This window comes from Cervus canadensis, chromosome 29 (genome assembly GCF_019320065.1).
Source record: "Cervus canadensis isolate Bull #8, Minnesota chromosome 29, ASM1932006v1, whole genome shotgun sequence".
In the NCBI taxonomy this organism is placed as follows: Eukaryota; Metazoa; Chordata; class Mammalia; order Artiodactyla; family Cervidae; genus Cervus; species Cervus canadensis.
In genome coordinates, this window is record NC_057414.1 from 42,301,786 (window position 1) to 42,328,878 (window position 27,093).

At 48.2% G+C, this 27,093-nt stretch overlaps 2 protein-coding genes and 1 long non-coding RNA gene across 6 annotated transcripts in view; 1 reads left to right on the forward strand and 2 right to left on the reverse strand.

Moving 5' to 3' along the window:
- The window catches only part of PC (pyruvate carboxylase), a 101,747-nt gene that overhangs the window by 46,021 nt on the left and 28,633 nt on the right, over positions 1 to 27,093 (reverse strand). Inside the window, exon 1 of one of the 4 annotated variants that reach the window (XM_043451066.1) lies at positions 8,874 to 8,960. The exons of the other annotated variants lie outside the window; for them this stretch is intronic. The gene's annotated coding sequence lies outside the window, so the exon portion shown is untranslated. Of the gene's footprint in view, positions 1 to 8,873; positions 8,961 to 27,093 lie in introns of those variants that run through there. 4 annotated transcript variants of the gene reach the window in all.
- LOC122430507 (myb/SANT-like DNA-binding domain-containing protein 3) lies at positions 3,732 to 4,900 on the reverse strand. The gene has a single exon (XM_043451085.1). The coding sequence runs from the start codon at positions 4,853 to 4,855 to the stop codon at positions 4,073 to 4,075; it is 783 nt and encodes a 260-aa protein (XP_043307020.1). The 5' UTR covers positions 4,856 to 4,900; the 3' UTR covers positions 3,732 to 4,072.
- Positions 19,466 to 25,468, forward strand: LOC122430508. The gene is made up of 3 exons (XR_006266338.1): positions 19,466 to 19,709; positions 22,284 to 22,390; positions 25,340 to 25,468. It is a non-coding gene; the product is annotated as an uncharacterized LOC122430508 (long non-coding RNA).

The window sequence follows — 27,093 nt, forward strand, 5'->3', positions numbered from 1 at the left end:
GACATCTCCTTTGGCAAAATGTCTACTCAGAGTCCCTGCCTTTGGACTATTTATATCTCTATTGTTGAGCTGTAAGAGTTTAAAAAAATATATATTCTAGACACGAGTGCCGATCAGATATACGGTTCGCAAAAACTTTCTCCCGTTCTTTGAACTGCCTTTTCACTTTGATACTGTCCTTTGCTGCACAAAGGTTTTTAATATTGATGAAGCCTCATTTATCTATTTTAAAAATTTTATTGTGTGTGTTTTTGCTGTCGTATTTAAGAAACCACTGCCTAACCCAATATCACAAATATTTATGACTGTGCTTTATTCTGTGAGTTTTATACCTTTAGCTCTTACATTTATGTCTTTGATCCACTTTGAATTTCATCAGTGGTATGAGGTTGGGGTTCAGCTTCATTCTTTTGCATCTGGATGTCCAGTTGTTTCAGCACCATTTGTTGAAAAGACTCTTCTTTCCCTATTTTAAATTATCTTGGCATCCTTGTTAGAGCTCAATTGACTGTAAACGTAAGGATTTGTTTCTGAGCTCTCAATTCTAGTCCATCGATCTGTATGTCAGTCCTTATGTTACTGCCACAGTGTCTTGATTACCGTAGCTTTGTGGTAAGCTTTGTGTGAGTTCTCTACATTCTTTTTCAAGATTCTTTTGGCTGTCTGGTTCCCTTGCATTTCCATGTGAATTTTAGACACATTCTGTCATCTGCAAGTAAAGGCAGCTGGAACTGTGAAAGATATGACATTGAATCTGTAGATCAATTTAAGGAATGTTGCCATCTTAACAATATTAAGCCTTCGCATCATGAACATAGGGAGTCCATTTATTTATTTAGGTTTTCTTTCATTTTTCAACAATGTTTTATATGCTTAGAAGTTTTACACTTCTGTTAAATTTATTCCTGAATATTTTATTCTTTTTGATGACACTATAAATGGAATTTTCTTCCTTTCCCATTGACTGCCTCTGTATAGAAATACAATTGACTTTTGTGTATTGACATTGTGTCCTGCAACCTTGCTGAACTCCTTTATTAGCTTTAAAAGATTACAGTGACTTCCTTAGATTTTCCTATATAAGATCATGTCAGCTGTAAAGATACCTTTACTCCTTCCTTTCCAATCTGTATGCCTTTCATTTCATTATCTTTCCTAATTGCCCTTAACGATCAAATCTGAACTGGTGACTAATTTTGATTTGGAGACAGCCTCTGCCCGAAGAGCAGCAACTGCCATGACCCTTCAGAGAGTCACACTCTGCTTGTCACACCTGTTGATTTGTTTCCACTAGGAATGAGCCTTTGGGAGGTTTCCTGGTTGGTTCCTCTCCGCTCACCTCCCTGCACCCCCCTTCTCTGCTCCAAACCAGGGAAGCTGAGGCCTGTGGATGGAGGCACCTGTGTCCCCCAACTGGCTGGCATCCTGCAGGTTCAGCCAACGGGAGGCCTGCAGGAGAGAGGAGGCTGGGAGCAGAGAAATGTGGGTTCTGATCTTCCCCGACCTTTACTGCCCTTGATGCCACAGTCCTGACTCGGGATGCAACCGGCTGCTGACAGTCCCGGCTGGGCGCTCCTGCCTCCACACTGTCAACCTGCCCTGGAGTCTGGAGGAAACACATCATTTCCTCTCTGACCCCACCAAGCCTAGAAGTTGCAATGACTTCCCACTGTGGCTCGTCCCTGGGTGCCTCAACCTCCCTTGTTGGGTTCCTGATTGGTTTGGCTGATTAATTCAGTTTCTCAGAATCAATGCATGACCATCAACCATTCCCGGCAGGCTTTACTGCCATTCTGCTAAACACCCACACCCCAAACATCCCTACGGAGGAAGGCACAGAACCTCGCTCGGTGTGAAAACTTGGTTCCCTGGTAAACTGATCACCAATATGCAGGGTCCACGAGCTGAGGAGATGGTGAGGGAATTCAGTGGCAAAAAGCTTCCATTCCTGGAAGGAGAAAAGTAAACAGCAACCCAGACAGGACATGACCTTGACTGTGGCTGCTGCTGCTTTCTCTCCTTTTTCTTGATTCCCTAGAAAAGATATTCCTTTGTGGCCCCTTGGTCTGACCTTTTACTCTGCTTTAGAATTTGAGCATAAAAACTGTCCAAAGGCTTCCCAGAGACCAAGTCCTAGGCATCTACTGCTGGTTTAAAGCTAGTGACCACAGTCACCTGGCAAAGCGTCAGGAGCACAGATACCACTTGTGTGGGCTTGCTGCCGAGTGCCAGCCATGGCCTTAAGAGCTTCAGGTTACCTCATTTAACCACTGAGAACCTCGTAGGGTAAGCAGTAGAGCTCCAGCTATGTAAGTAAGGGAACAGAAACTCAAGATTAAGTAGGTTGGCCATGGTCTCCAAACTCAAAGGCACTCGCCTTCCATTCTGTCCATCATGCTAAGCTGTGTCCCAGTCATGGCCCTGCTCCCCAGGAGTCTGCTGTGGACACATTTAAGGTCTACCATCCTGGGACGTCCCCGGCGGTTCAGTGGCTAAGGCTCTGCACTCCCAGTGCAGGGGGCCAGGATTCGATCCCTGTTCAGGGAACCAGATCCCACATGCCGCAACTAAAGATCCCGTATGCCTCAACTGAGACCCAGCACAGCCAAATAAAAAATAATGAAAATAAAATATTTTTTAAAAACAGCTATCATCCTCCCTAGATTATCCGTCACCACCCTCTCCCTCCCCTGCCTGCCACCCCCCAACTGTTCCTCCCTGACCATCGCGCTTGCCTCGCTGTGGGCAGGTAGGGCCGCCGCCCCCACCAGCCGGGCCAGCGTCACACCCACGCCTCCAGCACAGCTTCTCCCGCCCAGGCCAACTGTGCCCATTGGTCCTCTGCCCATTGGTGGTGAAAGCCCGACTGAGCACCCAGCCAAGCGGAGCAGGAAGCATCCCCCAGGTTGTTTTGAAGTTTTGCAGCGATGGCCAGAGGCTCACAGCCACACACTGGCCTTTACCCCACAGGGCACGCCCAGGGAGAGGAGATGGCAGGGCGGTCACCAGCCACTCCAGCATCTACGTCTGCAGGCCCTTTGGCCTACTGAGCAGGTTCTGAGGAATCAAGACTCCCTCTCTGCCCACCAACGGCAGCCGGCATGTTCCCTTGAAGATAACAGTGTCTCCTTCAAGTTAGACTGCTGAAAATCCTCCAGGGAGGAAGGAGCATTTCAGCTGAGGACTTTAGACTTTATGGAAAAACAGTGTTTGGGGACCTGAGGTAGTAAATGAATTACGAAAACCCGGGTGACAGACTGCCTTTCCCATCTTCTCAGTCCCAGCCTAAAGGTCCCTTCTCCTGGAGGCCCTCTCAGCGCCCCCCATCCCTCTCTGAGGGAAGAGGTCATATCTTATGATAATTACAAAAACAATAATAATAATAGCTACAAGTGTCGTGCTTCCCAGGTGACGAAGGGGTAAGGAATCCACCTGCCAATGGATTAACGCTGGAGACGCAGGAGACACGTTTTGACCCCTGGGTCAGGAAGATCCCCTGGAGGAGGAAATGGCAACCCACTCCAGTATTCTTGCCTGAAAAATCCCATGGACAGAGAAGCCTGGCGGGCTACAGTCCATGGGGTTGCAAAGAGTTGGACACGACTGAGCACGCACAAGTGCCAGGTCTGGACGAGGCACCAGCCGGCTCATCCCGAACACTGAGGAGGCGGGTGTCATCCCATCTGAAACTTTACTGAGTGGCAACTTTGTTGCTGTTGTTCAGCAACTTGCATGCCGTAATCATTTTTTTTTTTCTTGTATGAATTCTAATTAAGAGACATTACATTCAGAATGATAGCACTCAAAGTGATAATTTTCAGAAAACTCTAACAGCTTCTTGACCACTGAAGGGGTACATAGGGCGCAGCTGTTTGCCTGAATGTATTCTTTTTTTTTTCTTAAGTGACTACTGCCACTCTAATTTTCCTAGTTCGTAGCTCTGTTACAGGTGACTGACCGCAAGTTCGTGTTCCAGACTTTCTTTGCCAACACAGATTAATTACAAGGGAGCCACCCCCACAGTCTTTTAGGGTGAATTGGGAAAGGGCCGGTTAAATGAGGAAACAGGCCACTACTTGGTAAAAGTTTGTAGTTTTCTTTCCCAATACATCTTCTTTTTATTGAGAACTTCCATTTTTATCCTGTGTTCCTCCTCTGCCATCTCACACTCTCGCTCTATCTGCTGGATTTTGGCCACATGCACCTCATTCATTTGTATCAGCTGCAGTTGTAAGATGGACATTTGTTGATGGTGTTCTTCCTCATGCATCTTTTTTAAAGCACCTTCCTGAGAGGTTTTGCTCCTGTAGTTTTTATTGGCTGTTATTCTGACAGCTGAACACGAGGGTTCAGGTTGAGAGGTCCCCTCACATACTGGAAAATGTATGAACTCTTTCTCATCATCGCACAGTTCTCTATTTGAAACAGCAAATGATTCTTGGGCGGCGGCCTCAGCGTGGTACTCGGGCTCCTCCTCGGGAGGGCTCTGCAGGAAGTAAAGTTGCTCCGGCAGCATGCTGGCAATCTTCTCCTTCCCCAGGACGTGGGTGCTCAGAAGCGGGCTGACGCTGCGCTTCACTTTCTCTCTCCTCTCGTGGGCCATAATCTTTTTGGTCCGAGCCTTGATGTTCTCCCAGCACTTCTTCAGCTGTTTGAAATCCCGCAGCGACACGCTGGGCTGGGAGTTGTACTCGTGGGCAAGCGCCTGCCAGGTTCGCTGCTTGAGGGCAATAGTTCGCGCATCGCTTTTCTTACACTCCAGCACATACTTGTACTTTTCTACTAACGCCAGCAGGATGCTCTTTTCCAATTCTGAGAAGTATTTGGCAGGTTTTATGATTTCGTTGTTTTGCATTTTCCACGGTGTTTCTCCTGGCTGTTAGCTATCCTGCAGCTGCGGCGCAGCGGGCGGCCTCGACTCCTCTCGCAGGCTGGGCGGCCGGGAGGGCCGCGGGCTCCGGAGCGCCGGGCGGCGGCGGCGCGCCCCCGGCCCGCCAGGCCCCGCCGCGCGCGCAGCGGCCACAAAGCCCGGGAGCCGCCGCCCCCTCGCGGGCCGCCCGCCGCCTGCGGGTCCGCAGGCCGCATACTGTAATCATATTTAACTATTCTTATAGCTCTCTGCAGTTTATAAAGTGTCTTTTTTTTAAGATTCATTTTTTGATGTGGAGGATATTTTAGGTCTTTATTGAGTTTGTTATAATATTGTTTGTTTTATGGTTTGGTTTTTTTGGCCGCAAAGCACATGGGATCTAACCTGCACCCCTACTGGCAGGTGAACCCTTAACCACTGGACCTCCAGGCAGGTTCCTAAAGTCCTTTAACAGACACTCTCACTGGGCTTCCCTGGTGGCTCAGCTGGTAAAGAATCCACCTGCAATGCAGGAGACCTGGGTCCGATCCCTGGGTTGGGAGGATTCCCTGAAGGTAACGGCTACCCACTCCAGTATTCTGGCCTGAAGAACTCCATGGACTGTATAGAGTCAGACATGACTAAGCAACTTTCACCGGACAGCAGCATCTTCGCAGTTTCATTTTCGAGACAAGGAAAATGGCCTTTCCAGCCCCATCTGCTGCCCCCACACCCTAGCTCCACCTCCTAAACTCCATGCTGCCTCAGTGTTCTGTACTGAGCCCATTTTCCATTTCTACTCACTGCACCAGTGTCCCGGGAGCTGGAGCTTTGGCAGGATAAAGGGGAAAGACAGCCAGGGTCTGGGGGCAAGGGGGAGTGGGCGACAGTTGGTTAAAGTCAGGCAGAAGCCTCCCGGCATGGAGGGCAGAGCCCAGAAGAAGTGAAGGCGGGGGCCACACACCCTCATACACCAGCTGTGGACCCTACCCCAGGTGACTCCACAGGAAGGGCAAGGTCTGACAGTCAGAAAACTCAGGTTCAGTTTCCAGCTTTGCCACCATATAACCCTGAGGATCAGTCCACCTCTCAGCGCCTGTGTGACACTGTGATCTACAAGAATCACATAATCTTGTTTTTTTTTGTTTTTCCAGGTTCCAGAGGGCAGAGCTCCTAAAGCCCTAGGAATTTCCTGAGTGGTAGGGGAGACAGGAGCAACTTTTCTCATTCATAATTAGCCCCTTTCAATCACACCTGGGGTTATGCTAATGTGGTGACTCCTGGGGAGCCCCTAGACAGCATCAGGATGGGGGCTGGTGGCCAGAGGAATCAACCCTGTGATTAGGAGTTTGGAACTTTCAGCCCTACCCCCCCTACATGGAGGGGAGGGACTGGCCTACCAAAACCGTGTAAGGGAACCTCCATAAAAACTCCATAAAAATGATGGAGTTCAGAGAACTCCCAGGTTGGTGAATCCATCCACATGCCAAGAGGTGGTGTACCCCCATCCATGGGGACGGAAGCCCCTGCACCCCGGATCCTTTCAGATCTTGCCCTATGTATATCCTATGCACCTCTTTATCTGACTGTTCAAGGTATCCTTTATAATAAAACTGCTGGTAAGCAAAGTACTTTTCTCAATTCTGTGAGCAGTTCTAGCAAATTATGGAACCTGAGGAGGAGTCAGGGGAATCTGATTCACAGCTGGCTGGCTGGAAGTCCAGGAGGCCAGGTCTTACAACTAGTGTCTGAAGCAGGGGCTGTCATGTGGGACTGAGCCCTTCACCTGTGGCACCTGCACCAACTCTCGGTGTCAGAACTGATTCAGTGTCAGAACTGAATTGAATGGGAGGATACCTAGTTGATGTCTGCAGAGAACTGAAGAATTGGTTAGTGCGGGGGAAAAACCCACATATTCAATGTCAGAAGTGTTATGAGTGACAAGCAGTTCACACCTGTCAGTCCACCTATAAAGCAGGCTTACCTGCCCAACGAAGAGCAGACTCACACAGGAAAGACCCTGATGCCGGGAAAGACTGAAGTCAGGAGGAGAAGAGGATGAGATGATTGGATGGCATCACTGACTCAATGGACATGAGTTTGAGCAAGCTCTGGTAGATGGTAAAAGATAGGGAAGCCTGGCATGCTGCAGTCCATGGGGTTGCAAAGAGCCAGTCACGACTAAACGACTGAACAACAATCTGCCCAACACAGAGGGCTGATGAGTGAGTGAACTGTTATATGTGAAACTGCAGATCATCCCTTCGGTTTCATAAACTGTCAACTGCAAAAAAATAAAATTAAAAAAAAAAAAAACTGTCAACTGCAAAACGTCCTCAAAGATTAGATTTCATACAATCAGAGCCATCAAGTGTTTATCAAGCACCGATTGCCTGTAATATATACTTGATGGACAGAGGATAATATAGAACATGACCTGTGTCTTCAAGAAACTTTCTGTCTGGCGAGGAGACAACACCAGTACATTCGAAATATAAGAACTATTTAACACCTGGTATACGCAAAGGAGGTGGCGGAAGGCAGCTGAGGAGAGCTGGGTACGGTGTCATGGGGGAGGTGATTTGACTTGTGCTCAGAGGAGGGATCCACTCAAGAGGTCCTGGCAGGTTGCAGCACCTGGCACATGGGGTGTTGGCGGGCAGATGGGCAGTGAGAGGCAGAGTCAGGCATCACCAAGTAGATGCTGATCAAGTGAAAAGTCTGGTATGGAATCAATAGAAAATGAAGTTGGAGAGGTTCAGTGAAATGAGAAGCAAAAAAAAAGGCACTCATTCATTCGCTATTGATTGAGCGTTTGTAACATGCCAGGTATGGTTAGGCACTTGAACAGAGAGAAGAGGTCCCTGCCCTTATGAAACTGACACTTCATTCCAGTCAGGAAGAGACCAAATACACAAACAAGATCGTTTCAGACCCATCCAGATTAGTAAGTACTGACGGCCTCGTCTCTGACTTCCTCCTCGTGACAGGCATCTCTTCCAGTTGCCTGACTGAGAATAAAGTCAAAGGAACCACATCCCTCCAGCCCTGGTCCAGGGAGAAAAGGCACATTCCTTACCAACTTCTGCTCCTGGGAAGTCTGGGACAAAACAAAGGGAACTGCATGTCCCTCTCCTTCATCTATTCCTTGAAACACAGACATACCACACACAGCCAGTCTCTCCCTTCTCCTTGAATCTTTATCCCGTGACCTGGAGGAGAGTGTGGCCTGTTTGCAATTGAAGATAAGAACCAGTAAACCATCTGGGGCCCGTATCTGGTTTTCCTCCCTGTAAACGGAGGGAAAGGTTTTCTTCTAAGCAAATGGGAGAAGTCCTCCCCGCTTACACCTGGGCCCTGAGTCTGCTCAAATGCCAGAAAGCTGGCCTCCCAGGAGGCGGTGCCTGCCTGATTTCCATTCACTGCTGTCTACGATACAATCACAGACGCGCATCCGGAGGCGAGCTGATCTTCCCCAGGTTCCTAAGGGAGAGCCAGGCCTTCGGGCTCGGGGGCTCCAGAGCACTTCAGCCAGACCCGAGTGAGCCAAGGACGTGCATTTCAGCACGTGTCCGCTTCGGGCCCCTGGCCTGGTGCTGTGCTCAGAGCAGACGCTCTCCCTGACTGCCGACAGCTGCACCATCTCCCCAAGCGACCCCAGGCAAAAGAACCAGCTGGCCTTTCCCCTAAATGTTGCCACCACACAAAGGCATTCCGGCCCAGAGCTCCAGGACCCCCGGCCCACCTTCCTCTGTCCCCAGGTCTCGGGCAGAACCCCTTTTGACTGTCAGGGTTTGCCTTCCTCAGGCGCCTCGGTTTTGCCCACCCCTGACCAGTGTTCCTACCAGCCCATGAGCAATGGTCCAGCCCAGCCCTCCCGGGTTCCTGCCCCAGAATCCCCCTGCCGTCTCCTTTCCCAAGTATGAGAAGGCTGCCAGCTTCCAGAGAGGAGAAACGGCGGCCACAGTGTGTGCATGCCCACCCCAGGAGAGCAACCTGGAGGCGCTGAAGGTGGTCCCCTTACCGCAGCAGCTGGTCCGCAGGGCCCAGGGAAGCCGCGCTGTCCTCGGTGCCAGAACGAACACCCAACTCTGGGCCCTCTGCTGGCTGCCTGTTTATAAGTGACGTTCTGGGTTAAGCTTCTGTCAATGACTTTCCAGAATTGCCCCCTCCCTTACGGCTCAGGGGAGAGAGAGGCTGCTTGTGAGCCAATCTCCAACTCAGGACTAGACCTTGAACAGACTGTTTGAGAAAAGGCAAAAAACACAAAATCAGGTCAGGGGTGAGCTGGGAGGAGGCGGTGAAAAGCCGCTGCCCGAGGGTTCTGGCGGAAGGATTAAAGGGCAGTGTGTTTGGGTTTTACAGGGGGTGGAGGAGCAGGCCAGGGATGGAGAGCTGGGCAGGAGAGGGAACTTCTGGCCTAAGAAAAGGAGCAGAGGATCCCACGGGAGAAGAAAAAAATGAGGCATCTAATGTCCTCTTCCTGCTGAGTCCTCGGGATGTCTCAGGCTGTCCCCCTGGGAACAGGTGACATCATGCGGCCAGGAGACTAGATTCCTCACAAGGGCATATGTCACCTAGTGGCTCTTATGGGCTGTTGACCTGGTATGACTTCATTAGCAAGGGTTTTATTTTTTTAATTTAATTTTTGGCCACACTGTGCAGCTTGCCCCTGACCAAGGATTGAACCTGGGCCATGGCAGTGAAAGCGCCGAATCCTAACCACTAGACCACCAGGGAACTCCCTCAGCAAGGTTTTAAAATGCTTGCCCACACTACTGAGCCCACCCAGACCAGTTCATTTAAGGTACTGTTCTCCCAAAGACAGGGCCAATCAAGAACAGGAACAGAGCGCCCACCCACTGGGCGCCACCTGCTACCACCAAAACAAAAGACAAACCGGCCTCAGCCCTGACACGCTCTTGGAGGAAGCAGAGTCAATAACTCACTGTCCTAACACTTTGCTTGAGTCCAGAACCCAAGGTTAATTAGTCAGAGAGGGCTTTCTCTGGCTCCACGCGTCTACCTGACATGGCAAGCGGTACCCAGGCAAGCTGGCGTGCTGAGCCTGCTGATGAGACGGGGCCGTGCCTGGCCCCGACGTCAGGTGGACGTCCACATCACAGGGGCCTCCGGGAGCCCACAGATTAAGTGAAAGCACAGTGGGGCAGGGAGCTTGCTCACTCCTCTAGGATCCAGATCCTGACCCACACAGGTACTTCTGTTCCACCTCTTCTCCATCTTTCTCCAGAGGTGACAACAAGTAGCCTCACGACTCCCCTCCGGCCCACCAAGGCAGGGTGAGAACCACTCCTAAACCCTGCAAATTACAGGCAGCTGGAGATCCTAGGAGATGAGGCCAGAATGACATTCCAGTGAAAGGCTCTGTCTGGGAACAGGAAAATGGTTCATCTTCTGTAAAACGGGGATTAACAACACATACCTTGCACAGTTGCTTGTGGGGACTCAAAGGATCTGGTTAGTATGAATAACCACGTTCTATTCAATAGCAGCAGGAAAGGGACCCAGAGATAACATTGGAGGATAAGGAAGGGGCTGACAGGTGGCCTGGCAGGGAAGGAGGAAGAAGTGTTCCAGGAAGAGGGAGCATTGTGACGGGGAGGCCACCTGGCTTTACGAGTTCACAAGCCATGCGTGGCTTGGTGTGGCTGGGACACCAGTTGCCCCAACAAGGCTGGAGAGAAAGGTAGGTTCCCCACCCCTCACCTGCATCACAGAGACATGAAATCATCCTTCCTGCTGTTTGCAGTCTAAGCAGAACAGAATATCCAGCATGGGAAATTGCGGCAACTAACTTCCTATGCAGTTGTGAACCACCACCAGGGCAACCAATTACTACTACTTCAAGGTTGTTTTCTTTATCTTAGGAAACAGAAGTGGAGGAGGGGAGGAAGGGTCTGCCTCAGGTAAACTGATGGCAAAGTTCCTCACTGCTGCTCTGGTTCAGAAGGGTTGCTCGGATACAGAAATGACACTGTTGACCATGGGTGTGACAGACAGACTTCCCATCAGGGACTCCACAGAGGAAAGACATTGGTCTGCACTCGGCTCTGTGAATGGGGAAAAGTGGGCAACGAGGGGCAGATCCTGCTTCCGTCCCAAGCCTCTTGTCTTATACCACCAGAGCAGCTAGGCCCCTCTGTGGCTAATGGCCTTGGCCCCCTGTTCTTCTCTACCAAATCCAGCCACAGAGGCATTGCGAGTCTATGACTTCTATGGAGCAAAAGCAAGCAGACAGACTGTCTTCCATTTATTCAAAGAGGAAGGTCAGGTCATGTACACACTGCTATATTCAAAATGGATAACAATAAGGCCCTACTGGGTAACGCAGGGAACTCTGCTCACTGTTATGTGGAAGCCTGGATGGGAGGGAAATTTGGGGGAGAATGGATACATGTGAGTCCCGCTGCTGTTCACCTAAAACTACCACAATATAGTTAATTGGCTATACCCCAAAACAAAACAAAAAGTTTAAAGTCTGGGAAAAAAGAAAAGAGAGAGCTTATAAGGAATGCCCACGAGGTAACAGAAACAGTGCTACGTGTTATGGAGAAACCAAGATAGAAGGTGATGACCCCTGCACTTTAAGAATTCACCATGCGGAAGGTAGAGGCAAGACCTACACGTGAGCTTCCACCATCAGAGTTAATCACCATAGGATTACACCACAGGGCATGAGATCCCAAGGGCTGTTTCCAGGCCTCTGTGAGCTCTTCGTCACCCTCGGAAGGATTCGACAAACCCACCACCTTGAGACATCAGTTCTAGGCCAATGAGCAAATGTTGACCTAACCCAACACTAGTGTTAAAGAGCCTCACAATTTTCAGGAAACCCGCACTGTCCTCCTCCTCCACAGCGCACACCGCCCCTCACCCAGTGCCGCACCCAGAGCTCTGGGAACTGTGCTGGGCTGCAGTTCCAGCACGTAATTCCCGCTTTGACTTAAAAGTTAACATGACCCTTTGAACCTTAGTTTCCTCATCTATAAAACACAGAATGTTCTGAGTCATCTTATAAAGCTGCTCTGAGAGCTTAATGAGGTCATGGGTTTTTGAAATACCTAGAGAGCCTGGCACATTAGAGATGCCCAGAAAAGTGATCCCAAGGGTCAGTCCTTGTAGTATCAGAGTTAATCCTTCTCTCTTCTCATCACGTCCTGGGGCTCAAGATAAAAGAGGCAGTGACACGGAAACAAGCCTGAAAGCCAAGAACAGAGCATCAGTCTCACGCAGGATGATGACTGGAAGGAGCCGTGAGTCAGAAAAACCCTGGTCCTCCCTCTGCTACCGTTAACAGTGTTGGGCTGAGAGTCACTTTGCATACTGGGCTTCAGTTTCTTCAACCAATTAGGTCAGGGATATTAATAACCATGCCTCCTTCACAAAGGCAGTGTGGATTTTAAAAAATAATAAACCATAAAACCTTTACTGCAGTGCACTGTGCTAGGCAAGTGCCAGGTCCTATGGAGACTCAGCCTAGTTGAGAGGAGAGAGTGGGGATGAGGGGTAAACAAGATAAAGGGAAATCAATACACAGTAAGACAAGTATCAAAAAGGATAAAATTCAGAGGAACAAATTAAATGAAAGAAACGCAGACTGGTTTGCTGAAAACTAAAAAAATATCACTGAAAGGCTGTAGAGACCTAATCAAAAGGAGAAACTCCTCACACTCATGGATCAGAGACTTAAGTGTTAAAATGGCAATGCTCTCCCAGTTGATCTACAGTTTCAACACCTGCCATCTCTATCAAAAACCACAGCTGACTTTATTGGAAATTGACAAGACGATTTGAAAATCCACATGAGGGTCTCTCATGAGTCCAAGGGACTCTCAAGAGTCTTCTCCAACACCACAGTTCAAAAGCATCAACTCAATTAGCCTCCAACTAATAATAAAAAAAAAAAAAAAAGTGATTCAAAAGCATCAACTCTTTGATGCTCAGCCTTCCTTATTGTCCAATTCTCACATCCATACATGACTACTGGAAAAACCAAAGGACTATACAGACCTTTGTCAGCAAAGTAATGTCTCTACTTTTTAGTATGTTGTCTGGGTTTGCCATAGCTTTTCTTCCAAGGAGCAAGTGTTTCATGGCTGCAGTCACCACCTGCAGTGATTTTGGAGCCCAAGAAAATAAAATTTGCCACTATTTCCACTTCTCCCCCATCTTTTTGCCACGAAGTGATGGGACTGGTTGCCATGATCTTAGTTTTTTGAATGTTGAGTTTTAAGCAGCTTTTTTACTCTCCTTTCACCCTCATCAAGAGACTCTTTAGCTCCTCTTTGCTTGATGCCATTAGAGTGGTATCATCTGCATTTCTGAGGTTGTTGATACTTCTCCCAGCAGCCTTGATTCCAGCTTGTGATTCATCCAGCCTGGCATTTTGCATGATGTATTCTTCATAGAAGTTAAATAAACAGAGAGACAATATATAGACTTGATGTACTCCTTTCCCAATTTGGAACCAGTCCATTGTTCCATGTCGGGTTCTAACTATTGCTTCTTGACCTGCATACAGGTTTCTCAGGAGACAGATAAGGAGGTCTGCTATCCCCAGTTCTTTAGGAATTTTCCACAGTTTGTTGTGATGCACACTGTTGAAAGCTTTAGCATAGTCAATGCAATAGAAGTAGATGTTTTTCTGTGATCCCCTTGCATTTTCTATGATCCAGCAGATGCTGGCAATTTGATCTCTGGCTCCTCTGCCCTTTCTAAATTCAGCTTGTACATCTGGTAGTTCTCAGTTCATGTACTGTTGAAGCCTAGCTTGAAGGATTTTGAGTACTACCTTGCTAGCATGTGAAATGAGCGCAACTATATGGTAGTTTGAACATTCTTTGGCATTGACTTTCTTTGGGATTGGGATGAAAACTGACCTTTCCCAGTCCTGTGGCCATTACTGAGTTTTCCAAATTTGCTGGCATACTGAGTGCAGCATTTTCACAGCATCATCTTTTAGGATTTTAAATAGCTCAAATGGTCCACATAAAAGAACTCTTTAAAAAGATAAAATCCGTGCAGACCTCAGACCATACATCACGGAAGGAAGAATAACGGAGAAGGAGATAAGGGATTACATTTCGAAAGAGACCTTATTCTACATTTGTGGTCCACCTCCCATGACAGACTTCTTCTCCAAGGAGCTGGAGAGCAGCCGCGTCCCCAGAGAGCACATCTGCTTGAGAAGTGGTGGTAGGGGTGGGCGGGGCCGGGAGAAGGAGGCAGACAGAGGTCCCCAAGGCCTGACACTCAGGATGCTCTGTGGTTCGGGCCCATGATTTACCTCTGCTCACTCTTACTTTTTAAGGCTGTGGACTCTGCCCAGTTGGAGAAACAAGAAAAATCAGCTGACAGACTTAAATGATAAACTTGTTGCAAAAACTTTGTTAATTAAACTGATTTTTACTAAAAAAAAAAAAATAAATAAATAAAATCCACATTTAAATGCAAAGGAACTAGAACAGCCAAATTAATAATAATAATGAAACAGCACTTAATTGAAGGACTCACACTTGCCAATTTCAAAACCTACTACAAGGTTATAGTAATCGGAAACAGTGTGGTACTGGGATATGGATAGACATAGATAAGTGGAACAGAAATGAGGATCCAGAAGACTCACATTTACAGTCAACTGATCTTCAACAGGGTATCAAGACAATTCAACAAATGGTGCTGGGACACCTAGATATATAGATGCAAAAGCATGAAATTGCACCCCTATCTCACACCATCTACAGAAACTCACACAAAATGAATCAAAGACTTAAAATTAAGGTCTAAAACTGTAAAAATCTTGGAATAAAATATAAATCCTTGTGGCTTTGGGTTAGGCAATGGCTTCTTGGCTATGACAGCAAAAGCACAAGCAATCAAAAATAAATAAATAAATAAACTGGCTTTGTCAAAATGAAACGTTTGTGCTTTCAAGGACCCCAGCAAGAAAGTGAAAAAGACAAACCACAGAATGGGAGAAGAGTTTTATAAATCATATAATCTGATAAGGGTCTAATATCCAGGATATATAAAGAACTCTCATAACTCAAAACAAAAACAACACAACTAAAAATGGGCAACAGATTTGGATATACATTTCTCCAAAGGAGACATACAAATGGGCGGTAAGCATAAGAAAATATGCTTAATATAATTAGTCTTAGAAAATGCAAAAGGGAGTAGTTTCCTTTTTTAGGAAGTAATATTTTTCATATTCTAGAACTAACATCAAAAAAAGATGTCCTTTTCATGAAAGGGAACTGGAATGCAGAAGCAGGAAGTCAAGACATACCTGGAGTAATAGGCAAGTTCGGCCTTGGAGTACAAAATGAAGCAGGGCAAAGGCTAACAGTTTTTGCCAAGAGAACGCACTAGTTGTAGCAAACACCCTCTTCCAACAACACGAGACGACTTTACACAAGAATATCACCAGATGGTCAATATCGGTGAAATCAGACTGAAATCATACTGATTATATTCTTTGCAGCCGAAGATGGAGAAGCTCTATACAGTCAGCAAAAACAAGACTGGCAGCTGACTGTGGCTCAGATCATGAACTCGTTTTTTATTGCAAAATTCAGACTTAAATTGAAGAAAGTAGGGAAAACCACTAGCCCATTCAGGTATGACCTAAATCAAATCCCTTACGATTATATAGTGAAGTGACAAATAGATTCAAGGGATTAGATATGATAGAGTGTCTGAATAACTATGGACAGAGGTTCATAACACTGTACAGGAGGTGGTGATCAAAATCATTCCCAAGAAAAAGAAATGCAAAAAGGCAAAATGGTTGTCTGAGGAGGCCTTACAAATAGCTGAGAAAAGAAGAGAAGCAAAGGCAAAGGAGAAAAGGGAAGACATATTCATCTGAATACAGAGTTCCAAAGAATAACAAAGATAAATAAGAAAAACTTCCTAAGTGAACAATGCAAAGAAATGGAGGAAAACAATAGAATGGGAAAGACTAGACATCTCTTCAAGGAAATTAGAGATACCATGGACTATTTCATGCAAAGATGGGCACAATAAAGGACAGAAATGGTATGGACCTAACAGAAGCAGAAGAGATTAAGAAGAGGTGGCAAGAATACACAGAAGAACTATACAAAAAAGATCTTCATGACCCAGATAACCCCGATGGTGTGATCACTCACCTAGAGCCAGACATCTTGGACTACAAAGTCAAGTGGGCTTCAGGAAGCATCACTACAAACAAAGCTAGTGGAGGTGATGGAATTCCAGCTGAGTTATATAAAATTGTAAAAGATGATGCTGTGAAGGTGCTGCACTCAACAAGCCAGCAAATTTGGAAAACTCAGCAGTGGCTACAGGACTGGAAAAGATCAGTTTTCATTCCAATCCCAAAGAAAAGCAATGCTAAAGAATGTTCAAACTATGGTACAATTGCATTCATTTCACATACTAGCAAGGTAATGCTCAAAATTCTCCAAGCTAGGCTTCATCAGAAAGTGAACTGAGAAATTCCAGGTGTTCAAGCTGGATTTAGAAAAGGCAGAGGGACCAGAAATCAAATTGCCAACATCTGTTGGATCATAGAAAAAGCAAGAGAATTCCAAAAAGCATCTACTTCTGCTTCACTGACTATGCTAATGAGCCGACTCATTAGAAATGACCCTGATGCTGGGAACGACTGAAGTCAGGAGAAAGGGACGACAGAGGATGAGATGGTTGGATGGCATCACCACCTCAATGGATGTGAGTTTGAGCAAGCTCCGGGAGATAATGAGGGACAGGGAAGCCTGGCGTGCTGCAGTCCATGGGGTTGCAAAGAGTCGGACATTACTGAGCGACTCAACAACAACAACAGCAATATTTTCATAGCTTTTTCAGGCAATTGTGGATACCACTGTTTGGTACTATATCAAAACTTGACAAATACTAAATTATAGTGTGAAATATGAAACCCTATGAACTTTACTCTACTGTTATGTTAAAATCCATTGGCCTTTCTTAAGTTCCAAGTGCGCCTCTTCCCAACATGATTTTGTAACTTCATATCCTGGTCATTTGGAAATTATCAGTTTACTGAGTTATGCTGATCTTCAAGATGTTGACACACTTTATAATAAAATGCCAAGATGTCATAGGTGTCATATCACCAATCTAATCAGATAACTTTTAAGTACTGAGAAGCTGTCAAGCTCAAGAGGATGGATATAAACTTTCCAAAATTCTAATTTTGGCTTGAAAGCTCTAATTTTACCATTGGCAACAAACACTGTTAGTTGTTTTCTTTAAAGCAACAGGCTCACTACATTCATTTTCAAGAGAAAGTTTGTCAGGTACCCAAGTCTGAATAACCATGGCTACTAGTTATTTGCAAGTAAAAATAGCATCTCCTGGAAAAAGGGGTTTTTGAGTTCAGCTTGTAACTCAAAAACCCCAGAAGTGCTTTCCCTCGAGCCAACCAATACAGTTCATTTAAATACTTCCCATTTCAACACACAGAATGTCAAAGACCTGCACACAAGCAAACAGAGTTAATAAAATGTGTTCATTTTACTGCTTCAACATGACCAGTCTTAACTGAAGCTGGCTCTTTTTTTTTTTGGCCATGCCACATTGCACATGGGATCTTAGTTCTCTAACCAGCGATCAAACCCGCACCCTCTGCATTGAAAATGCAAAGCCTTAACCACTGGATCGCCAGGGAAGTCCCGTAAGCTGGCTCTTTTGAACTGTAAGTGTATGGAGGTGAAGAGACCCACCCCAATTCCTCTGAAGCCACCAGCCATTTTGCCCACCAGCCAGCCATTTTGCCCACCATTTCTTATGCACCATTGGTGCAAATGTGAACACAGTGGAAAAAGCAAGTAATTTCCTAGTATTATATGAAAATCTAGTTTATATGAAATCAGGGGCCCCCTTGAGGACCTCCAGGGACCCAGGGGTCCCACTTGAGGAACCACTGGTCTAGGAGGCCACTCCCTGTGGACTGAGAGAAGGAAAAACAACTTTAAAATAAAGCAAACAGGATTCTTCACTTTGTGACAGAGGAGGCAGTGGAGGCGAGCGCAGAACAGGCTGTGATTGCCGCACTGGGTCAGGGCAGGTGGGCTGACCTCAGCACCCTATATTCGACAGGCTTAAAGGGCCAAAGGGTTTCAGCTAAGCAGATCACTTCCTGTAGTTTCAAAGTCTTATAGACAAACTCTCTGCTTGTTTTCTCTTGGCCCCAGGCCGCCTTTCCATTCCTTTGCTCTCAGCACAAAAGAGGCCTCTTCAGTCTCAGGATTGTTCTCCAGCTCAGCACTAGACTGGGTGAAGCAGAATGCGTGTGGCTGGGGAAGGATGGCAGGAGGCAAAGAAGAAAGACAAGAGGGCAGCGTCACCATGACTCTGCCCAGCTGCCCCGAGTCTCAGTTTACCTGGCAGGGGGGCGGGGGCCTTCCTACCAATTCTCTGCATTCCCACCACAGCCCCTTCCTGCCAGTCAGAGCTAGCCTAGATTCTTACCAACCAGCCCCTTAGGTCAATGTGAACAGAAGGGTTTTTCCCCTTTTTGTTTCTCCAAACTAAGGTCTCTTGGTAGGAAAGGCCCCCCTCTCAGCACCTGAGCTATCAGCTCCCACCGGGCAGCAACCAACACAAGACTCCATGTTGGCTCAAAGCCGTATCCCCCAGGATCTCAGTAAAACAATGTGAAGTCAGGGTGGGAACGGATTTCTCATTTGTGACTAGACTGTTACAACTGCAGCGGCAGAAAAGCCGCTGGCCGGGGAGCTGAAAGAAAACAGAGTGCCATTCAGGCCCGAGGGACAAACAATGGGCCCTTCTCCTATTTTCCAATCCAGGAAGCTAAACAGAGTGGAAGCCCTAAGGGGTAGCCCCTGAATAGGGCTGCCTAGGATATGTGGAGTCCCAGGCAAATACTTGGAGGGGTTGGGGGAATCCCCACATCTATATAAAAAGCTTGAGTCACTCAAAACCAGTGTGTCAACACCATTTTGGCCATGCAACCTAACACAATTCTACATAAGAAATACCGTGGCCACCAGTGGAAGCGGCCCTCCTGGAATGGAGACTGGCCTTCGGGCCCAGGACAACCCCACGGGACAGCCGGGGGTCCCTGCACAGGGCAGAGGGTTGAGAGCACCCCAAAGGGACCGATGTGGATCCTAGTCTGGGTTCGCAATGTTACCTTATGGAGAACAATTCCTTGAGAGGCACTGGGCCAAGTACTAAGGCTTCCGTGACAAATATCCCAAAGTCTCTGCTAAAGAAACAGAGAAGGCCTTCAGGTGGAATGGCCCCCTGCTCCTCGCTGGAGTCACAGCAGGGAACCAGAAGGACACCCTGATCTCCTGTTCTCAGGGAGACGGAAGGCCAGCCGCTGTGTAACTGCAGCCTGGATGTAAGGAGAGTACCTTCACCCGATACCATGCCAACGATACCGTGAGCTGGTTAGGAGCAGCACCACCCGGGGTCCTAGGGTGCGAGGGAAGGTAAGGGGCTCACCTGGCAGACAGATCCGTCATCTCGCCAGAGAGGGGGCGTGGCTCCAGCCAAGGAGGGCGTGGCTGCCATAGCTCCTCCCACCCCCACTCCGGTTCCCTGAAAGAGTTTGAGCCCTGAAACCTGCCCACCATTCCCTGTGTTCTGCCAAGATCCGCACCCAGCCGCTGCCTGCTGGGAAGCAGATAACAGCCCTGCGTGGGAGGCTCCGCCTGGCCCTCTCGGGTGAAGGTACTCTCCTTACATCCATGCTGCAGTTCCACAGCAGCTGGCCTGTCAGTCTCCCTGAGGACAGGAGATCAGGGTCGTCTTTCTGGTTCCCTGCTGTGACTCCAGCGAGCAGCAAGGGGCCAAGAAGAGGGTGAGCGCTCAGTAAATGGTTGGGTAACAAGTGCAAGTGCCTCTCAGCTACACAGTGGCCCCTGCAGCTGGGGCTAGCTGCTGACACTCAGGGCCCAGTGCAGGGGACCTCCCCTCCATGGGGGCTGGTGGGAAAGGGGCAGTAGGCCTCAGCTGGCCTCATGGGGGACAATTCTTTGAGAGGCACTGGCCAGGTTCTGAGGCTTCCATGATAAATATGCTGACGTCTCATCCTAAAGCAGTCGAGTGAGTGATCAGGTGGGATTTCCTGACCTTGAGGAGCGAGCACAGGGGAGGGGGAAGGATGGTTCTGGTCCAAGACCCCAGATTCAGGTCACTCTCTTTTCTCGGCCCTCACCTAGGCACCAGCTATTGCTTCATCTGTCAGCATTTCAAGCTAAGTGCTAACTACCCGTCCTCCCCATAGCAGCTCAGTCTCTCCCTAAATGCTCTCATACCAGCACCCATCCACCTCTGCTCCAGTAGCTCGCTCCTCATCCCCTAAACACATCAACCAGCACAGCTTTTAGCCACAGATTCTGCTAGAACTCCCTCTACTGCCGGTGGGACAGACTAAAACCGACGAGCTTTCTGAGGGGCCCAGACCACCTCCTTCGCTCTCCCGGCAGTGCCCAGGCTTTCTGTGCATGGGCCCCGCTTTACAGGGAAGGCACCCAGATCTCATTCGCTGAATTCTTCCTGAGTGCCTCCACCATCCCACCCAGCCCACTGTCTTTTCCTGGCGATGGTTCATGGCCAGGTTCATGGCTATGGATGGAAGACCTGTTCTGCTGGTTGCCAAGCACATTTATTCATGCAGTCTGTGCTCCAAAGATGGTTAAGTGAAGCCTGACACCCCAACTGATGTGGCTGGTCAGGGGCAGCAAGTAGCTCCCTGCACAGCCAGGCCTGAGACCATGGCTTACTCATCCTGGCATCCCAAACCCAGCAGAGCAGGAACCCAGGCAGGCACTGGCTAAATGTTTAGAGGACAAATAAACCCTGAAGGAAGAGAAACATGGCACTCTGAATGTACGGGAGGCGTGGTGGCAGGGCACCAGGATCCCAGGTCAGGTTCTTTGTGACCTCAGGCAAACCATCTGCAAAATGAGCTCCCTGACCCCCTGAGCAATGTAATGGGTTTGCTTACAGTAAAGGCCAACTCAAACCAGTGTAGATTTCCAGAGATGGCCCCTCCCCTTTTCCTACCTAGGATAAGGAGTTCCAGGATGTGGAAAATTGATAAGCCAAGCAAAGAGGTCAGGTCTGAAATTCCAGAAGTAAGCTCCAAGGAAAACAGGAACCAGGCCTGCGAGGACTGACCACATTTTCTAGCGGTCGATGTGTTTGTTGCTTTGTACATTGTTCTCGGGCTTTGTCTGGTATGTCTGTGTTTTGCCTAAGCTAGACCTAAGCTTCAGAGTAATCTAACACCTACATAAATGCATGTCAACTGCTCTGAAATAAGGAAGTTGCTGACAAAAGGAAAGGGAAAGCTGTTGGCATTTTGTATAACCAGGGAAAGATGATTTTTTTGGCCTGAACTTGGGTGACCTGGGGCACCTCAGCCCCCACCCCCGCCTCAGCCTTCCGGGCAACAGCAGTACTCACAGCCCAGGGCAGACGGTGGGGAAGGTTGGTGGAAGGGCTGCCAAGAGCCTGAGATGGTCTGAGGACCTTCTGCTACAGGGAGGGGAGAAACTGGAATCCTGGCAGCTCGCCCCTAAGTTAGCAGGTGTTCCTGTCCACCGTTGAGCGCCCAGCCTCCTCTGCAAAATCTTGACTCAAAATGTCCCAGTCTCTAAAGCCTGTGAGCTCTCTAGGTGGTAAGGAAAACAGCAAGTAAAATCTTCTTTCCTCCTCCTGAGTACTTCTCCATTAAAGGAAAATTCACATGAAGGCAATCAGAACTCCTGTCTCCACCTGCAGCTCCTGCAGAAGGGAGGTAAATAAACCACCAGGCCTGAGTCTACGAGAGTCTGCTCTGCTGCTAGTCTCTTTTGGGGATGGAGAGATGTGATGGGTGAGAAGACGAGAGGCCAGAGAACAAATAAAAGAGGATGAATAAAAGGCTTCCCCGCCCCCTAAGCCTCCACATGTTCTGCCCACCCTGGCCTCAGAGCAGAGCCCCTGCCACGTGGAGAGCGCCCAGGACAAGAGGAGGGCAACACTCGGGCCTTCTTCCTGAAGCTCTCCGGTCCAGAAGCACCTCTAACACAGCAGTTCAGAGAGGAGCGAGGTCGAGCCCTGCAAGCCTCCAGCACTCACAGAAACCAGAGAGCTTCGGGAGAGTCCCTGGGAAAGACTCAGACAATGCTGGCATCATGGGCCCAAGTGGACTGTTTCAAGCCACCAAGTAAAATAAATGAATGGCGGGACTTCCCCGGTGGTACAGTGGCTAAGACTCTGAGCTCCCAATGCAGGGGCCTGGGTTCTGTTCCTGGTTGAGACACTAGACTCCTCATGTGCAATGAAGATCCTTGTGCCCCAGCTAACACGGGGAGCAGCCAAAACAAAAACAAAACTGCTAACCCTTCAACAAATAAATAAATGGAGACCCTTTTCCTATTTTCAGATTCTCCCTTCACTGACAACCCTTCAAGAGCATCTTTGCAGAACCCTGGATGAATCCTTCCTGTGCGCAGTCAGGGACTCTCCAGAGACCTCCAAGATCTGGACAAGGTGGGAAGGAAGGAGGAGCCGTTGCCTGGGGGGAGGAGCGTGGGGTGGGGGGACAAGGTAGGGACAACAGCCCAATGGGCTCCTGGCCAGAGGCAGCGGACGGGCCGATGCTGAGGGTTACTGCTAGCAGCACACAGAGGGAGGGGGAGGGAGGTCCTAACTCCCGTCACCTAGGAAACAGTGAGACCTGACGGTGAGGAGCCTGGTCCCTGCTCCTTCTTGAGTTGAGGTCAAAACTGAAATCTAGGCCTCAGCCCTTTGGGGAAGGGCTGTGTCACTCACGAGGAAAATGAGTTTATAAACAGGCATTAGGTCAAAGGCAGATCGGTGACCCAAACTTCCGCATGTGATACTGGTTTGACCACATCAGACACAGCCGTGAGGACGTAGGTTACCACAGTGCCTGGTGCTAGTTGAATGAATTCGGATTGAGGCTGGTTCTGTCTGGAATAGTCAGAGTAGCAGAGGCAGAAAGAAGGTGTGGGTGCAAAATTATCAGGGACAACTAAGCTTATTTTCCCATGGAGCCAGGATCTCCCACGGCCCTAGGCCCCGAGCTGGGGCAGAGAGTGAAGGGCAAGGAGGAGGGGGAGACGCAAGGGAGAGGTGCTCTCGGACTCCACCTGCCAACAAGATGAACCCCAGCTGGCTCAGGAGACGCCCTGAAGAGAGGTGCCCGGCTGCACACCCACCGGGCCGTCAGCCCCAGCTCTCGGAATACGGGGCTGGGACAAGTACAGGGGACTGGCAGAAATGGCACGGACCTAAAACCGCGTGCATGAAGTGGCGGTCACCAGAAGGCCTGTCTCCCAGGGACCTATTTGCAGCTTCAGAAAAGGCACAGGGCTAAGCTTCCTGTCAATCCTGGGCCTCTCAGAGCCCCTCCTGTCTTCACCCCACCCTCCAATAGGCAGCCTCGCCCAACTGGCTGTCTTCCTTCTACCTGGGTCAGAATTCCGACCTCCTCAGGGAATGGCCTTGGGCTCACATTTACTTTGCTCAGTGCAGAGAAATGAGATAGAGGAAATGTGGGCAGGATGCCTCGTAGTGAATCCTCGGTATGACTGCCCCCCACCTGCATCCATTTATACACCTGTCTCCTCTGCTTCTGAGGAAGACAACCCCCAGGGCATCGAGGAGTGTGATGAGGAACCTAGCTGGAAACCTCAGCGGCTTGCTAAGAAAATTTCTCCCCTCCATTTCTTCAAGCCTTTGGGCAGGATTATCTTTATCTTTGTTACAGCCTTAAAGAAGCATTCCAGAAAGGAAACAAAAGCAAAAGAGAACAGAGGCCAAGGATGATCTTGTAAGAGATGAGGACCAGGATGTCTGAGCAGAGAACCCTGCTTTAGGACCCCAGGCATCACTCAGAAGCGGGGGCTTGGGGAGAGGGGAAAGAAAAGGAAGCCCCAGGCTTTGTGAAGGACGCAAAGGACAGCAATGATCAAGGGAAACACACCACACGCAGCACGCCGCGGCAGGGTCTGTTTTGTCTGCTGGCAGTGCCCAGCACCAGGGCACGGCTTGGGTAACGGGCAGAGAGGCGAGTCTGAACCTGGGCTCTGCCGCTTCGTGGCTGGACAACTTTGGGCAAGTAGTTCACCCCCTGGAGCCCCAGTTGCCTGAAGGTAACACCTTCTTACCTCCAGAACAGAGCAGAGTGGAATGAATGGAGCTGCCATTACTATTTTACTGTTGTATTCTTTTATATAAATTTAGTTCTAAATGAGGAAAAAAAAAATCAACCCGCAGATACAAATCACCCGAGAATTCTGACCTCATTTTGCCCACACTTAGGACCTCTCCCTGAGTTTTAGCCTGACAAGGCTCCACAAAGAGAATGTTACCTCCCCCTACCATCACTCACAAAGAGGGTTGTTCCCTAACCCACAGCTCTGTTAAATAGGAAAAAAAGAGACGCACCATCTCCTTAATTAAAATTTCTCTGTGCTTGTGAATGAGGTTGGGGGTCCTTTTGTCTGCATAAAGCCCACCCAGCATCTACAATCCCAGAACAGACTTTCTGAAGAAAAAGGACCTCAGACAGTATTAATTGAACTCAGAGGGGAGAGGACAGAAATAGGCTTTGAGGCTTGAAATCTAAATAAACAGAATAATGACAAGGAAACAGAGGTGGCTACAGAGGGATGTATTTTCATTCAAAAAACAACTGCTTCATCCTACGATTAAAACGTTCTCTTGGTCACCAGCTCAGGTAGGAAGAGCAGCGGCCATCAGCTCTGCTGGCCTTGCATCTACACCTCCAGGGAGAAGCGCCTGGTCTTCTCTGCTCTACCCTTTCACCTCCTGTCTCTGGCCCACATTCCCACCTGGCTGCAGGTGACATGGGCATGAATCGTTTACTGTCCCCAGGAAGCCGAGAGCCACTGGCCTCTCCATCACTGAGACCTGTTAGTTTCATTCCACGTCCTGGGCTTTTCCCCCTCACTCTGAGGAACTGTCCTGCCCAAGTTTGCTGTTAGCTACAGAGAGTGTTTCAGACAAGGATGCAGAGAGTATGACAGCATCCTTACTCCTGGAAAATAACCCCCAAGAGAAAAGCAAGGCACAGGTCAATGGCGTTAGCTTCACAGACAGAATGGCCGGCCACTGCTACCAGGTCTCAGCTCGAGGTTGCTGGGCTACAAGTGCAACGGGGCAAGGGGGCCAGCTACCACCAGGCAACAAGAAGGCAGACCGGTGAGCGTCTCTGCCGTGCACAGAGGGCAAAGGAGACGTCTTAGAAGTCTGCTGCTTCCTTTCTGCAAGAGCTATGTCATAGATGAATGTTTTAAATGGGTCACAGAAAAGCACACAGTTTGGAATTCAGAAAATGACGAGGCCAAAAAAAAAAAAGAGAGACAGAAAGAAAAAAGTTAGGAATTAAAGGGGTGTTGACTTAGCAGAACAAATGGCTAACACTATTCTCCCTTCTTATTTGCAAACAAGATAGACGAGATATTTGGACAAGAGGCACAACGAATCCTAGGCTCCTGTCTTGGAGAAGGTGACTGAGAAGTTCTGGCAGGAAATGATGAAAGCCAAGCAAACTCCAGATGCGGGGACGATGGTGAAAACAATAATAGGGCAAAGAGATTTCAAAAACGAAGCTCCTGGGCTTCCCCAGTGGCTCAGTGGTAAAGAACCCTCCTGCCGATGCAGGAGACCGGGTTTGATCTCTGGTCCAGGAAGATCCCACATGCCGCGGATCAACTAAGCCCATGCATTACAACTACCGAGTCCATGCTCTAAAGCCCAGAAGCCACAACTACTGAGCCCAGATGTTTCAACTGCCGAAGCTGACACACCTAGAGCCCGTGCTCCACCACAGGAGAAGCCACTGCAATGAGAAGCCCGTGGACCTCAGCAAGAGAGCAGGCCCAGCTCACCGCACCTAGAGAGAAGCCCTCACAGCAATGAAGACCCAGCGCAGCCATAAACAAACAAATGAAAACACTTTTTTAAAAAGCAGCAGCTCCTTTGCAGATATATGGAATTGCTTTGAGGCTTCTAAAAGCTAAATGCCACAGTCCAGGCAAGACCATGATATGAATTTCTTATCATTGGATACTACCTTTGTGATCAGAAAAGGCAAGCCAGGAAAAAAATTATACACAGCTTACAAATGTAACGTGTAGAGTTCTTACTGAAAGGCACATACTTTAGGGGATGTATTTTGAAACAATCTGGAACAATAGGTAATTATAGCTAACCTGCAACTGCCCACACTAATGAAATGGGAATAGCAAGCATAGGTAGTTCAACAAATATTTACAGCATACTTCTTAAGCGCCTGGCAAGGTAGGGGAAGTAGAATTTTTTTTAAAAAAATTGTATTGAATCATGGTGAATTGATATGCTCAGAGACAGTACATGACCAAAGAGAACTGTTTAGCACGTGGGCCTGAAAATGTACATAAAAAGTGAGTACAAGCATGTATAAAACATACAGGTACACTGACAAACAGCAGAAATCAGTCTAATGTGACGGGAATACACTTTCAGTTTGCTACTTTAGAACTGTTCCTTAGTTTTCTGTCACTATTTTAACCACTTTAAAGTATACACCTCAGTGGTTTTTAGTACATTCAAAAGGTTGTGCCACCGTCAGCACCAGTTCCAGAACACACTCATCACCCACAAAGAAACCTGGCACCATCTGCCCCATTCTCCCCACCTCCCCCTCTCCTGGCAACCACCCGTCTCCTTGCTGTCTCTATAAATTTGCCTATTCTGGACATTTCATATAAATGTCATACAGTATGTAGCCTGTTGTGTCTGATCTCTTTAATGTAGCATAATGTTTTCATGTTCATCCATGGTTGTAACATGTATCATTCCTTTTTCTGGAATTCCTTTTCAATACCATCCCATCAGTTCTGGATAGACCACATTTGTTTATCCACTCATCAACTGATAAACATCCAGGTTGTTTACACTTTTGGGCTATTATGAATAATGCTACTATGAATGTTCGTGCATACGTGACATTTTAAAATACATTTTAAAGACATATTAACCATCCAGGCTGGCCTCCCTAGTTGTGCTTTAATTAAGTCAATAACTTGAACCCAATAGTCTGACTCCAGAGTTTGGCTCACAATCACTCCTTCATTTTCATTCTCTGATGTGGAAGGTAACAGCAATCCACAAATGGGCTAGCTGGCGGAGGAAAGCCTCTGAAATTTAAAAGCCATTGTCAA

What these genes read in the sequence shown, in the direction of transcription:
- LOC122430507 (XM_043451085.1), bottom strand. Translation starts at nt 4,855, where the DNA reads ATGCAAAACAACGAAATCATAAAACCTGCCAAATACTTCTCAGAATTG.